At 43.1% G+C, this 16,029-nt stretch overlaps 1 protein-coding gene across 3 annotated transcripts in view; it reads right to left on the bottom strand.

Moving 5' to 3' along the window:
• The window catches only part of Kcnk2 (potassium two pore domain channel subfamily K member 2), a 166,870-nt gene that overhangs the window by 19,771 nt on the left and 131,070 nt on the right, over positions 1–16,029 (bottom strand). For all 3 annotated transcript variants that reach the window (XM_055609260.1, XM_055609259.1, XM_055609261.1), the window contains exon 6: positions 13,131–13,270. In XM_055609260.1, coding sequence (XP_055465235.1) covers positions 13,131–13,270 — 140 coding nt within the window. The remainder of the gene's footprint in view (positions 1–13,130; positions 13,271–16,029) is intronic.

Raw genomic sequence — 16,029 nt, 5'->3', positions numbered from 1 at the left:
ATAAATGAATATGGTAACCATGCTATCAATGCATAGACATAAAATAATTTCAATTTCAGTACACAGTTTGGATGACAGTGTTTAGAAATTGATCTATACATGGATGATTTGCATTTGTGCTTTGTAAATTATTTATGACTACTGGAGATATATAGTTAATATAGCTCCTGCATCCCCTTCTCGGACACCCCGTACCCCCAAGCAGCCTCCAGTGCCAGCGAGAGGAGCTCATCCTCATGATGGGCCCCTGACCCTGGACCATGGCAAGAACAAATTATATAGAATAATATGTAATCTATGTACCATATGATACAAAACAGCATTAGATATAGTTATATTAATAACATACGCATTATTAGATATACTATGCATAATTGATAACATATTATTACAGAGTTGTTTTACATGCAATAATCTATATTATATTGTGTCATATATGCTGATATATAATGTGAATATTATCTTGTGTATTGTTACATTATGATACGTTATTAAGCACTGGATCCAAGGTCCTGCTGTCATGATCTTGAATAGGGGCGGTGGTGAATCATACTTCTGTCTTTTTATGAACAAGTAGAAAGCTTTCAGAGACAATCAGGAATACAAATGAATAGTAAAAGTGGATATGCTCTTTCTAAACCCAGCAGTGTTTTCCACCCTGTTTTAATGAGGGAAGGCAGCAGAGAGGGGCTGAGAAGGCAGAGTGTTCCTGTACTCTGTGCAAGCGCTCCCAGCTGCCGTTCACAGCCAAATATAGCACCGAGAAATTAGTCCTCAGAAATACCGCCTGCTGCCGGGATCACTGTGTCTGACAAGCGTGGGGCTCTATTCTCATTGCTTTGGGGAGATACAGGAAGAAAAGGCAGAGAGCAAGTGAGCAAGCGGAAGAGGCAATGGGGGAGGGGTAAGCAGGGAGGACTGAGACTGCACACACCTGAGCCAGGTGTGCAGCGATCCCTCCTCCCTGGCTGCACCCCTGCAGGCATGAGAACTTAGGGAGAACAGTGACTTCCATCACAAGAAGAAACCAAGACCTCAAGGAGCCCTGATGCTGTGCCTCCCAGTGTCTGGTTGCCTTGCTGGCAACCATGGGCCATCACTTGCCCATGGAGACCAGAGCTGTCCACTGCATCCACCCACACCGTGTGAAAAGGAAGGAATTCTGTCAAGACAGAAAGGGACGTGGAGCTCCCCACCCCCACTGCCACCTTAGCAGGCCGGCTGACGGCCACCATTGGTGCTTACACCATCACGCAGACAACACGGTTTAAGCTGTTTTTGTGCCCATGTTGCACAGAGCTGTGCAGCAGGAAGTCTCTGTTATATCTCACTGCGGTAATTTGAAGAGGCCTGTATTATAGAAAGTGCTTAGGGAGCAAGGAATACTCTGGAGACTTAGGACAAGCAAGAGGGAGCGATGAAGTATGTACCTCTGTCTCAGGACTTTGTGGGCACATAGTCTCCCTGGGACTATGCAGACACCTTCACTATTCATCTTAGGTTGAATAGCATCTCTCTCACAATAAAATGCTGCTTAGAGTGGGTGGATTTGATGGGCATTTTGCCTCTGTTGGATTCTAACATCTTCAGGGCCTTAAATAAGGCTCAGGGAGGCTCAAGCTACTCCCAAGATCCCCCTCCACTAAATCCTTTATCTTTTCTGTCAGATGAGTCTGAAATACGCACATATAATTTGCATAACAGAAAGCAAACGCTTCCATGGAAAGAGAATGGGAGAGAGGACTGGGCTCACAGATTATCTTTCCTGCAGACTAAGCACCTCATCAAACTACCAGTCTCTCTAGGAGGCCACCAGAGGCGTGTGATTGCTTTGTGGTATAAACATACCTGAGCACTTCAGTGCACAGAAGAATCCAACACTATTCATGGGTAATAGATGGTGACAAGTGGAACATATTTGTGACAGTTCAGAGGCAAAAGATACAGACGTGTAAACCAAACCCTCTTCTGCCTCATTAAGCCATGTCTAGTCAGAAACGAATGAACTGCAGGAAAAACTAAGCAAACATAGCATTTATAAATAACAATCACATTTGGAACAGTATATCCTGGACCCTTGACACTAAGGTCATTTAAGGCTCCATCCCAGCCCAGTCAGAAAGGCTATCATCCAGAAAACAAAAGACAACAAATGCTGGATGTGAGGAGAGGGATCCTTAGACACGGACGGTCAGAGTGTAAACTGGTAGAGTTGCCCCTCTGGAAATCAGTGTGGAAACTTTTTAAAAGCTAAAAACAGAACTAGCAATATAACTCACTCTTGATCAAATACCGCACAGGAGCCATAATACTCCTCCAGCAATATGTACCTGTCCTTAGTTACTGCTGCTCTGTTCACAACAGCTAGGAAATGGAATCGGCCCAGAGGTCCAACCACCGAGAACGGATAAGAAAACTGAGGTACGTATGTACAATGAGATCTTATTTAGGTATGAAGAAAAATGGAAGTGTGAATTTTTGGGTGAAGGGTGGACCTGGAAAATAGTGAGTGACGTAATCCAGGCCTCAAAAGAGAAACATCACAGGTTCTCGCTTCACCACACGTGGCTCTGACCCTAGGGTCATTAGATTTCTGTGTTTGGCTGGAAGTGCTTGCAGAGTTCAGGAGGCTAGGTAGGGGCCACAGGGCAGAGGGAAGCGGGCTCTGAGTAGGGAGGGAAATAGGAGGAATTCTGGGATGGGAAGGTTTAAGTGGAGATGGAGAAGATGAAGAGGTGGGGAAGAATGTTAACTAAAACTAAGGAAATATGAAAAGCCATATGGAATCCAACTACTTTGTAAGTTAGTAAAGACAGAATTAAAAAATAAGTTTGAATTTAAGAAACCTAGATAATGCTGGTCCCAAAAGCCATAGGTCATCAAACCAAAACTTTTTGAGACAAGGTCTTACTCTGAGCCCAGACTGCCCTGGAATTCACATGTTGCCTTGGCTGGCCTAACCTCATTCAAGGCAACCTTCCTGCCTCAGTCACTCCCACCAGCGAACCTGAAGGAGGTAAATACTGACAACTGAACCTAAGCTTGTCAGAGAAGGAGAAACCAAAGGAAACCACAGGCATGAACCTGGCACATAAACTCCGAGTTTTCCAAACTGTGGCTACTATTTTAGCTCCTTCCTTGAGCTAGAGACATGACAAGGGAAAGTCCTCTAAAACGGTCGTGATGGGTAGAGGTCCCACAAAATGAGCCCCACCCCAGCCCAGCCTCAGCGGCTCCAGGCAGCAGAGGTTCGTTTCTGGCTCCTTCTAGACACCCAGAGGTCAGCAGAGACTCTGGTCGCAGTGGTGGCACGGGAACTGGAGTGTCAGCCTCTCTTCCCACCGAGTGACTGTGTGTACCGAGGGCAAGGGAGGCCTCAGGAGGCCACAGGGGCAATTAATTCTTCCAATTCGCTCACATCAGTCCTGCCTGCACTCGCAGGCCAGCTCTATTTCCGTGACTTACCGGCCACAAGGGAAACAGATGTGACCTTAAAGTGTGTCCAAGAGGGAAGGCACTGGGGAGAACCTCACTGGTCCTGGGACTGATGCCTCCCGCTTTTGCTAGCCAAAGAACAGGTGTCTCTTCCCTCTGTGATAAGAGACTGTGTGCAGGGGCTCATGGAGTGCGCACATGCCTGCACACGCAATCACTAATCCGCTCAAATTAAATTTGAAGAGGGAAGAGTTAAATTTTCTCACTGCAGTTTGGATACCACCCAATGAATGTGGGACAAACCTCCACACTTTGATAACAAAAGGTGAGCATATGACTTTAACTGAACACAGAGTCTCTCCTTCTCTTGGCCTCAAACAACCACAAACACTCGTTTGGAAAGAGTCTCCTAGGGAAGAGGGATCAGTGAGTGGCATGTTTACTGTGCAAGCATAATGACTTGAGTCCTATCCCAGCAACTACAGAAAAAGCCAGGACTGGTGGTCCCTGACTACAACCACAGCACTGGAGAGCTAGAGACAAAGGGATTCATGGTGCTCGCTGGCCAGCCAGTCAATGAGCCAAATCAGTGAGCTCCAGAGTCGCCATCTTAGCTTAGGGTTCCCATTAATTTCAAGAGACACCATGACCACAACACCTCTTACAAAGGAAAACACTTATAATTTTAGGGGTTAGTCCAATATCACGGTGGGAAGCATGGCAGCATCAGGCAGACATGGTGCTAGAGAAGGAGCTGAGAGTTCTCCACCTTGATCCACAGGCAGCAGAAGGGGACTGGGTCAACAGTGGGTGAGCTTGAGCATCTAAGACCTCAAAGCCCACCCCCATAGTGACACTCTTCCTCTAGGAAGGCCACACCTACTCCACTAAGGCCACACCTACTCCACTAAGGCCACACCTACTCCACTAAGGCCACACCTCCTAATGTTACTTCCTTTGGGCCAAGCACTTATACACAGGAGGCCAGGGGATGAAAGGGGCCATACCTATCCAAACCACCACATTCCACTCATTTCTTTTGTAGTCAAAAGAAAAAAAAAAAAAACACTTAGAAATTAGACATGCCCGATGCCTGTCAATTACTATTGCCTTCTGGAGTAACTACTGTCTCAGTATTTGCTTTTTAATTTTAATTCTATTCATTTGCTTTTTTTTTTTTTTTTTTGGAGTATGTGTGTGGTGTGCACGCTGAGTATACGCATGTCCACATGTTTGTAGACACACATTTGCAGGGGCACATGTATGCATTTGAGTGTTGAGGCTGGAAGTTGACAGCAGATGTCTTCGTCTATCATCATCTCCTGTATCTACTGAGGCTGAGTCTCTCACTGAAGCTGCAGCTCGCTGGCTCCAGCTGGTCTAGCTAGCCAGTTTGCTCTAAGGATCTCTGTCTCTGCCTTCACAGTGCTGGGATTAAGGGGGCAGCCACGTCTGTTCTACCTGGGTCTGGGGATCTGAACTCTGGTCCTCATGCTTGTGCACCAAGCATTGAATCATCTCCCCAGCTCCTTTGCAATTCCTTATTTGCTCCATAAATAACTCACAGAGGTGAGGCTGGAACAACAGTGAAAAGAAATTGGCATTGGTACAGTGGCTCAGCATCAAATATCAACCAGCAAGGTATACCAAAGTCTAACACTCAGATCGTTGCCCTGTGGCATAATGAGAGGCATCCCTATCCCCATGGGTTGTGAATGCCTGAGGTATAAAAGTATATTAATGACAACACCTATCTCAATTCCATTTTTAAAATAAGACTTTTAACAAAATTAATACAGAATACATTTGATGTATGTAGCTTCATTCATATAAAACTTCAGTAAGGGTCAAAGAAATATCTTTAACATATATATGCACTAAATAAAAATCTGAGAAGTCTTAGGGTCACGATATAGTATGTCTGTAGTCTAACTTTGGCTGGTTATACTTTGTTATTATCTCAATAGGAGAAAACGTCAAAAAGATTTTAAATTATACTAACCTGTATTGCCCATCCCCTATAACATGTTAGAAAGCAAAGTAAAAACTACAACATCAAACACACAATCTGACAATGGAGGTGAGACAGTGAAAGAGGGAAGGAGTAAAGCAGAGGGAGAGGGAGGGAGGGAAGCAGGCAGAAATGAGAAGTAAAGCAAAAGAAAAAAGAAAACAGCTATATTAGGAATTGTGTGATGAACCTAGAGGACCACATTAGAATATGCCCAAATGGCCCCACATGCCCACAGGGAGTGACACCGAGAGGTGTGTTGGAGTAGGTGTGACCTTGCTGGAGAAAGTATGTCCCTAGGGGCAGGGGAGGGGTGCGGGCTTTGAGGTTTCAGAAGCTTAACCTAGAACCTAGTGGCTCTCTGTCTCTTCCCGATGATACCTCACCAGCACCCAGTCTCTCTGAATGTGCCATGCTTCCCACCATGACAATAATGAACTGTAAGTCCATTATTATTATTATTGAAAGTCTGAACTGTAAGTCAGCCCCAAGTAAATGCTTTCCCTTCCAAGATTTGCCATGGACATGGTGCCTCTTCACAGTGATGAAACCCTAACTAAGACACCCGCTGTTCTGAAAACCCCATGGAATGATGTTTCCACAGCAAGAAGCGTCCAAGCGGCAGCTACCCCATAGGGATGCTTTGTGAAACTTCCTATCATGTTAACTTTCCTGTGATCAATTTTCTTCTCCACTGACTTTAGCCAATGCAATCCATCATTTTAACACTCTCCAAAACTTCACCCCCTTGCCTTGTCAACAGCATCTGCCACCATGGGCTTAATTTAGCCACAGGAGTTTCCACCTTCGGCTTCAGCTCCTTCAATGAATATTTGTCTGACTGTACAAATATTAATAAAGACATTCATCTATACTCACAACAGTTATCTATATTCACAGCATCTATTGTTATTTGCATTGTTATGATTCCCCAAATGATCTTCCTAGCCTCCATTTTCCCCACGTATCTAGACATGCAGACTCATCTTTTTATACTTAAGTTAATCACTTGGACTAATTAAATTAATCCTATTGGTTACTGCCACTTGGGCCCCACTCTCTGTAGAAATGTCACTCCACAGAGTTTTCAGAACACAGTGGGTGTCTTAGTTACGGTTTCTACCGCTGTGAATAGACACCATGACCATGGCAACCCATAAAGGAAAACATTTAATTGGGGCTGACTTACAGTTCAGAGGTTTGGTTTAATTAAATACTTAAGTTGTTCACCAATGAACATATATCAAAAAGGAATTATCCTATTCTTATCATCTGTTCAAATTTCTTAATTTCCTGTGGTAGACACTCCTACTGAAGTTACAATCATGGACACCATCTTCTGTTGTTTGTTTTTTATTTCAATTTGTTTTTTGTTTGTTTATTTTCAGCAATTGACCTAAGAGGTAACAAAGTTTATTCCTTCTAGCCACAGACACCAAGTATATTTTGGAATAAATACTTGGACCTCTACTTCACTATGACCAAAGAATCTTTTTTTTTTTAACTTTTATTAGTTACACTTTATTTATTTTGTATCCCCCCCATAAACTCCTCCCTCCTCCCCTCCTAATCCCACCTTCCCTCCATCTTCTTCATGCATGTCCCTCCCCAAGTCCACTGATAGGGGAGGTCCCCCTCTCTTTCCTTCTGACCTTAGTCTATCAAATATCATCCGGAGTAGATGCATTGTCATCTTCTTTGGCCTGGTAAGGCTGTTCCCCACTCAGCGGGAGTTGATCAAAGAGCAGGCCAATCAGTTTATGTCAGAGGCAGTCCCTCTTTCCATTACTATGGAACCCACTTGGACACTGAACTGCTATGGGCTACATCTGTGCAGGGGTTCTAAGTTATCTCCATGCATGGTACTTGGTTGGAGTATTTGAACCCCTGTGTTCAAATTTTCTGGTTTTGTTGCTCTCCTTGTGGAGTTCCTGTCCTCTCCAGATCTTACTATTTTCCACTTCTTACATAAGATTCCATGCACTCTGCCAAACAGTTGGCCATAAGTCTCAGCATCTGCATCGATAGTCTGCAGGGCGGAGTCTTTCAGAGGCCCTCTGTGGCAGGTCCCGAACTTGTTTCCTGTTTTCTTCTTCTTCTGATGTCCATCCTCTTTGCCTTTCGGGATGGGGATGACCAAAGAATCTTTATTCTGTGTTCCTTGAACCAATTCTTCCTAGCTGAGCTCTCCTCTGTCTCTTCAAACTCACCTTTCTCACTCTTGTCAAAATCATTCATTCCACCTCCCTAGAATCCTCCAGTGACTCCTGAGGCTTTTAGAATGAAGTCAAAGCTGTTGTAAAATGGGACATTAAAGCCTCGTGTATTAGAAATCACTTCTCCAATTTTGTGGAATACAGGCTTTTGAAGTAACCCTAACTCTGAGACCTAATGATTATTTTTATTTCCTCAGTGTCTGTTGTTATGTTCCCCTTTTCATTTCTGATTTTGTTGATTTGGATACTGTCTCTCCGTCTTTTAGTTAGTTTGGCTAGGGGTTTGTCTATCTTGTTGATTTTCTCAAAGAACCAATGCTTGTTTCGTCAATTCTTCGTGTTGCTCTCTTTGTTTCTGATTTACTGATTTCAGTCCTGAGTTTATTTCCCTGCCATCTGTGAGTGTGTTTGCTTCTTCTTTTTTTTCTAAAGCTTTCAGGTAATCTGTTCAGTTGCTAACATGGGATGGCCCCAACTTCTTCTTGAAGGCACTACACTATGGTGCTAGGAACTTTCCTCTTAGCACTGCTTTCCTGGTGTCCCAGAAGTTTGGGTGCGCTGTGCCCTCATGTTCATTCAATTCTAGGAACTCTCTCTTTAATTTCTTTCTTTATTTCTTCCTTTACCCAATGATCACTGAGCAGAGAGTTGTTCAGTTTTCATGAGTGTATGGGCTTTTTGTTGTTTCTGTTGTTATTGAGGTCTAGTTTTAATTCATGGTGATCTGATAAAGAACTATGGGTTAATTCAATTTTCATGTATCTGTTGAGGTTTGCTTTGTTACCTACTCTATGGTCAACTTTGGAGAAGATTCCATGTGTATATTTTTTTGTGTGTTTTAGGCCTTGTTTCAAATGCCTCTATTCCACAAAATTGGAAAAATCTAAAAATAATGAACAGTTTTCTTGAAAGATTTCACCTAGTAAAGTTAAATAAAGGGAAGGTAAATGGTTTAAACAGCCCTATAGCCCTAAGGAAATAGAAGCAGCCATCAAAAGTCTTCCAATCAAAAAAAGCCAGGACCAGATGGTTTCAGTACAGAACTCTACCAGACTTTCAAAGAAGAGCTAACACCAATAATCCACAAACTATTCCACAAAATAGAAACTGAAGAAACATTGCCAAACTCATCCTATGAAGCCACAGTCACCTTTATACCTAAACCACCCCAAGACTCAACAAAGAAGGAAAATTTCAGACCAATCTCCCTTATGAACATTGAGGCAAAAATACTCAATAGGATACTTGCAAACTGAATTCAAGAACACATCAAACACATCATCCACCATGATCAAGTAGGCTTCATCACAAGGATGCAGGGATGGTTCAACATATAAAAATCTATCAATGTAATCCACCATATAAACAAACTGAAAGAAAGAAATCACATGACCATCTCATTAGATGCAGAAAAGCTTTTGACAAAATCCAGCACCTCTTCATGATGAAAGTCTTAAAGAGATCAGGGGTTCAACGCCCTTACCTAAATCTAATAAAAGCTATATACATCAAGCTGATAGCCAACATCAAACTAAATGGACAGAGACTCAAAGCAATCTCACTAAAATCAGGGACAAGGCAAGGTTGCCCACTCTCTCCATATCTCTTCTTACATAGGAGATACTGATAAGCTTCTATTTTGCAAAACTCCTGTCTTGAGCCAGATTTCTTCTTTAGTTGCCTATCTTTGGAGGTGACAAAGAACCCCTAAGTTATTTCACAGGATCTCTGCCCCCCTGAGCAAACTACAGAGATCCATGATGCCACTATGTGTCCATAGGACAAAACATTTCTCCCCTCATAGTCTAGGGACACCTCATAATCCTGGGACCAGGTCACAGTATTTCAGGGATTCAGGGCACTAGAGTCCCCAGAGGCTGATCATTTTAATTCATCAAAGTTGGCATTTCCAATCCACACAGTGTTTTCAGAGCCTGAAAGAATAGTATTTCCAAACATTGTTGCTAGGTCATCCACTCACAGAACTGTCATTCCCTGAGGGGACGCCACTTGCCTACCTCATAGGGACTGCAACTCAGGGTGTACCCAGAAGCCACAGCTCCACCACTCAGAAGTAAACACTAAATGACTAAGCAATGTCTGGGTCAGGGCTCATGCTTCCCTATTTAGTTCCTAAGCAAGGAGAGATTTTATTTTCTGCATGCCATGAGCACACCTTATTTTTATTATACCTGCCTTGGGTATCAGTAATATGATATCACATCCTGTCGTGATGAAATGATCCCCACTTCCTAGACGAAGTATGATGTCCTTATAGAAGAGGGAACATGGGTTAATAGGGAACATAATTAGTCTTTAATGCTTACTGTTCACCATTATCTACTTTCTGGTGAAACTTTAAAGAATAACAAAGACGCAAACACTTTTCAGACATGCACATGTCTTCAAGGGAAAAAAAAGTTTGAGCTTGTTACTGCCTTCCCTGAGGAATGCAGAGCAAGCACAGTGAAGCAATGGCGCCTCTGGATCAATGTCACATTTTTCCAACCACTCACTTCCTCCTCAAGCGCTTCAGATGGATTTGCTATACCAGCAAGCTCACTTCAGCATGCTGGGGGAAAACAACAGTTTTCTTTACTTCCAAACATCTTAATTCCTTTAAAATGAGTCTTCGGCAGAAACAGCATATGGTTTGACATTTCAAATGACATAAGCCTTCATATAGTTATCTATATATGTTCATAGTTTACCAATATGGCTCAGCCATATTTCAAAATATCAATATAATGCTGGGACTTGAGGAACTCAATCTGCTCCTTCTGGTTGTGGGGTGTGTGAGTCGCAGGATTCCGAGCCGATATTTTGGCTTTGCTGGGGTGATACCCTTCACCAGGCTACTTCAAAATTTAAATTATCTATTATCTTCTCATTGTGCTAGATAGTTAAGCATTACTTAATTTATTAATACTTGTTTCCTGATGCCCAAATTAGTTACATAGTGCCTTCTTTCTCTGCTGAGTCTGTGGCCATTTTCTTCATTTCCCTAAATTGCATAAAAAATCAGAAAATATACACCTGCTCAAACTAAAATTCATTTTCCATGGTTTTAGCTGGAGCTGCTGAGGCTTACACTGTCTCTGCCCACAGCCTTCTTCCCCTGACTCACTACAGATGCTGTTTCCAGAGAGCACATGCCACTCAGAACATTGGGTATCAGTCCAAAGGGCTGTGCTAAGGGAAAAAAAAAATAGCCTCTTCCTTTAACCTTTTCCATGGTGAATTAGCATAAAAACACACTCATACTTTTAGCTGAGAGCCAGGGAAATCCTTCATAAATGGGCACATGACCTCACTGTCCACATATAATAAACCCATTTAGTTAAAAATGTAAGTTTATTTGACAAGACAGTGACAGAGTCTGCCTGCTATCCTCCGTAAATGCCCATGCAGAAGCCAGGACCCTCAAGGCAACTGGATCTAGAGACAGGGCTTTTCAAAAGCGATTAAAGGGGTAAAAATAAAATAAAATAAAAGGACCGATGCCCAAATCCAATGAATAAAGAAGAGGTGCTGGCCTGCCTCTTTCTCTCCATGAGTGGTCATAGATAAAAGGATAGGTGGGGATTCAGAAAAAAAGAGATAACGTGCAAGCCAGGGAGAGGCCTTACCAGAGACCATGCCTGCCAGAAACTTTTTAGAGTTAGTGGCTTACATAGCAGTGAGAAAATAGTGGTCTTCCTGCACACAACTATAGTTGCTATGCCAGTCGCCTGGAGAAGTGAGCTGGTGCACTGCCAGCTGTCAGCCTGCCCCATCTCAAAAGCACCAGGACAAAGATTTCGAACCTAAACACGTACCCTACAGCAACTTCATTGATCATACAAAGACATAAAATCCTCCCTCCCTACGTTATGCCTCAGTGGCATCTGAGCCTGTCTGTGATTGTGGTAGCATCAATGAATATATGTACTCAAGTAACAGCATGTGTAGGTCTGTCACACAATAATGTTTTTGTAAGCGTCAAAGTTCAAGCTTTAAGAACACTGTGGGCGCGCATATGTGCTGCTGTGTGGTGCAGCTGGTGCACTTTTGTATGAACACCTGAGTTGTTTTCTTTTTAACTCCTATCCGAAATGTTTTCCTATTACAGCTTCTTATCCCTGAAAATGTCAAGATTCAAAAGAGTACACACAAAGTTTTAATAAGCATCTCCCTCTCCCTCACTACCCACTCTACCTCAAGCCCAAGATGTAGGTAGATCCACTCAGGTCCCACTGAAAAGGGGACTTTGACCCAATTGAACATTCTGCCTTGCTGATTTTCTCACAATAAAAAGGTTTTGGCTTATATTATAACTGAGACACAGATGAACGTATCTGGACTAAATATATCAAATCCCAATCAGCCAATATGGTACCCGTGGGATGTAGTGTTGGGTATTTCAAATTATTGCTGGTTACCAAGATACCCTAGGTATCACTAAAAACTGTATGACTTGACATGTTCCAAAAACAATAAAGACAAAATTGGTGAAAAATAATTCAGATTCACTATTCCTTATCTTACTCCATTTCTTTTGGATAAACATTTAAAGAGAGTATGCTTGGAACAGCCAAAGATTTGACCCCAGTGCATTCTGTCCTATGAAGAGCAGATAGTGAAATGGACAGGATAACTAAGAAGGCGAGTCACAGATCCATGACTCCCCTAAACACTTAGCAAAGTTTACAAGCCCCACCCGAAAAAAAATACTTCATTAAAAAAATACAACTCGGTCATTCTCCAGCCAATTGTACTTCTGGAGCTATAAACACAAAATCAAAGTTGAACAGCCAAGGAATAAAATTTTAGTATTAACACTTACACATTTAAATTCCCCAAATTTCATGTACCAAAATTCTCAGGTCATTGCTATCTGTTTTGCTGTAAAACATATGTAAAATTCTAAATACTTGAAATTTGAAGAGCCACAGTGCATACAGCTTCCCAGTATGTATGTGCATGTCCAGATGTGAACATTTATATAGCTAAAACAGGAAGGAAGTGGGAAAAGTAAAATAAATCACAGTTACATCAATCGCTCATTATTCTTTCTGTGACACCTGATACATTTTCCCCCTATTGATGTGAACTGAACTTAGGGCTTTATATCTGCCGGGAAAGTGCTCTGCCGTGGAAGTGTGTTCCAGCCCCAAATATTTTCTTTCTGTTATGGAATAGACTTCACTTCGTGCCATTGAACAAAAGAAAGAAAGAACACAAAATAAAAATATAGTTAACAAAATATTTTAAATTACATCCTTTTCTTTACCAACAAGTGGAATTCCTGCATAGCTGGTGGCACAAGTATTCAGCAAAAACTGAAATTTATAACTTCTTACTTCTATTGCTCCATCAGCAAGTTTTATGCTAGCATCAATAGCAAGAGTTGAAATTTCTAAATATTTTTAGAAGAATGTGGAGCCACCCTTTTACCAGATGCTGTTTCCACGCACCCTCACACTCACCTCTTCCTTTGTCTTCTTGGATATCACCCGCAGCCAGTCCCCGATCATGCTCAGAACAGCCGCAAAGTAAGCAAGCCCAACAAGAATCCAGAACCACACCACAGGCTTGTAGAAGTCCAGATACTCAATGTCTGATCCACCTGCAAGGGAAAAGCAAGGTTGGACACCTCGATTACAGTCCGAAGAGTCAAGCTCTGAGTCCATAACACACTGGCTCAACCATGGCTTAACGGCATAAATCTGTTAGCCTCTTCCATGAAACCAGGCTCTTCACAGCAGATTTCTCATTTTCACTTAGGCAATTCTCAAGCTTTCAAGGATAAGTTCACACTCTGGTTGGTACTTCATTCTCCGTGTGCCTCCTTGGGCCCAGGTTAGTTACCTCAGTTGGTCATCTTGTGGAATCCTTGTCCCTGCCAGGACCCCATCCCTCCCTCCACTCCTCCACAAGATACCACTGGGCTGTGAGGGCTACGGTCTGCCTCAATCTGCTGCTGGGTGGAGCCTCTCAGAGGACAGCCATGCCAGGCTACTGTCTGCAAGCATAGCAGAGCTACACCAATTGTTCAGGGGTTGGCTCCCGCGGGGTGACTCAGGCTGGACCATCCATTGGTTGGCCATTCCCTCAATCTGTGCTCTGCCTTTATCCCTGCACATCTTATGGGTGTGTGCTTCTGAAGGAGACTTCCTTGCCTTTCCAGTCACGATGACTGTCCACATTTCCTGTTTCTTCTGACACTTATGACTGTCTGACTCTCAGAACTCAACTGCTTTTTGTGCACTAAATCTCTTTCTATTCCCACTGAAAAAGTACGAGTCAGAGACTGCTTCTGCCCCACACAGAGAACTGTGTACCTCAGCCCGCTGCAGGTCAACCTGTGCCATCCAATGGGATCTGGACAGGAAGTGGGTGACTCTGGACATGACTATTACTTTAGGGTCATAAGTAGGATGGTCTGGTACTCGAGACCAGACCGGGCAGCCGGGGGTCTGCAGGGACCCAATGGTGTGTAGAGGCAATGATACCTTCATTATCTCTGAGGAAGTCCCATGATCTCATCAAGTTAAGTCCTACGTCTCCAGAAAGAGTAAGCAAACAAACCCTTTTTGTTTAAATGCAATCTGTGTGCTGCCCTCACCATGCTGTGGGAATCTGCTTTGCACGTTTCCACATTTTCTTCTATTCGGTGTCCACTAACAGAGGTAGGCATAAAGTGCCAAACACTGAAACCCTAGCTTATTTGCCCAAATACGTAGTCAAGGCCATGTCTTAAGAAATCCAACTTTAACCTGAGAAATCCTCACGTCGAGAGGGGAGAGATGCCTTGGTGTACGGAGCGCTTGCATTGAGTTCAGATCCCCGTGTGAAAGTTCTGTAACAGCTCACCTCTGTAACCATAGGACTCCTCCTCAGACAAGAGTCTCTATCTCAAGAAAAGGTGGAAGATGAGAATTGACACCCGAGTTTGTTCTCCAACATACTTATGTCCACACTCACATAAACAATCATACACACACACACACACACACACACACACACACACACACAGTGTTTAAACAGGAAAAAGAGGCTCACACAGACAGGTGCTCGCAGTAGGTGATAGCAGGACAGAGGAACACAGAGGGAAGGAGAAGGTGAGAAGGCAGAGGGGACTCAAGTGAGGCGTACCAAGACATTGTGAGAAGGCACACTCTTCAAAGAATGCTTGGAGTGGATCAGGCAGCATGTGGATGGGGGCCAGAGAGTGGTCAAGGCCTTGTGAGGAGCCTAGGAGAACTAGGTTGTGTGGTGTGATTAAGACTGGGTCCTAACTCTGTGGGAGCTGGCTTATAGTTACAGAGGAGATGGCCTATGTTCATAGTTGACTGGTCAGTCAAAAGGCTGAGGGGGAATGGGTGGTTGGAGGCCCCAAGAGATGTGCAATTTGGGAGCAGCTGGGAACTGCTGTGTTAAATGAGGGCAGCATGGGAAAGAGAGGCATGAAAGACGTGGAGCGGGGATTGACGAGGCCATGGTAACAGGACTGTTTCCAATGGCCATGGTCTCTCACTCAGAAGATGACCAGTAACTTAATAAGAGATAGGACACTGACTAAAACCAACATAAATGGTTTAAGTTGGGGCTTGACAGGCTACACATGGTTAGAAAACAACATGTCACATCACCCAAAAGAGTTCTTACATGCAGGCCTAATGCATTGTGGGGCAGAGCAGGGGCAAGCGACATAGGACCAGCTGCATAGACACTGAGGGTATGCAAAATTTCAACCCATGACCAGGAGAAAGCAAGTGCACACTACATTCAAATATAAAATATTAACGCAACACTCCTATAAACATAAAATTGATGCCCCATAAAGAGTTTTACATGTTAAAGGAACAGGTACAGCAGAAGAGGGCTCTAGCAGGTGAATATTGTGAATAGACACACAATCTGAGGACAGCCTAGAGCACACAGTGATATGCTATCTAAGCTGGGTGCACCAGCAAATTCTGTTTCTCCAGTGTTTCCATTTCACTAAAATCAAAATGACTTCCTTCCCTGTACTTTCTCTTTCACACTACAAAGAAAAAGGAAAGAGAAGGAAAACAGAAACAACCTCCCTCCAACTTCATCCAAATGGTTAGGACTCACCTAACACACAAACTCACAGACACACTGATTTTAGGACAGCCCGCAAGCTAGAGATGACATTTTACGTCTTCCTTCTAAACGGGATGTTACAGTAGGAAGGTGGTGAGTTGGCTTAGTCACCAAAAGGCCTATGTTTGGGTAAAATGTTTAACCCAGAAATTTTAGTGATTGTGAGCCACAGAAAAAGTTTTTTTTCCACTTCCTTAATTACCACTTTTAAAATGAAATACTGGCAGCTGGATGATCTAAGAAGAAAAAACACAA

This window comes from Psammomys obesus, unplaced genomic scaffold, assembly GCF_907164565.1.
Source record: "Psammomys obesus unplaced genomic scaffold, mPsaObe1.curated_primary_1811, whole genome shotgun sequence".
Classification (NCBI taxonomy): Eukaryota; Metazoa; Chordata; class Mammalia; order Rodentia; family Muridae; genus Psammomys; species Psammomys obesus.
This window is presented reverse-complemented; position numbering and strand designations above follow the sequence as displayed.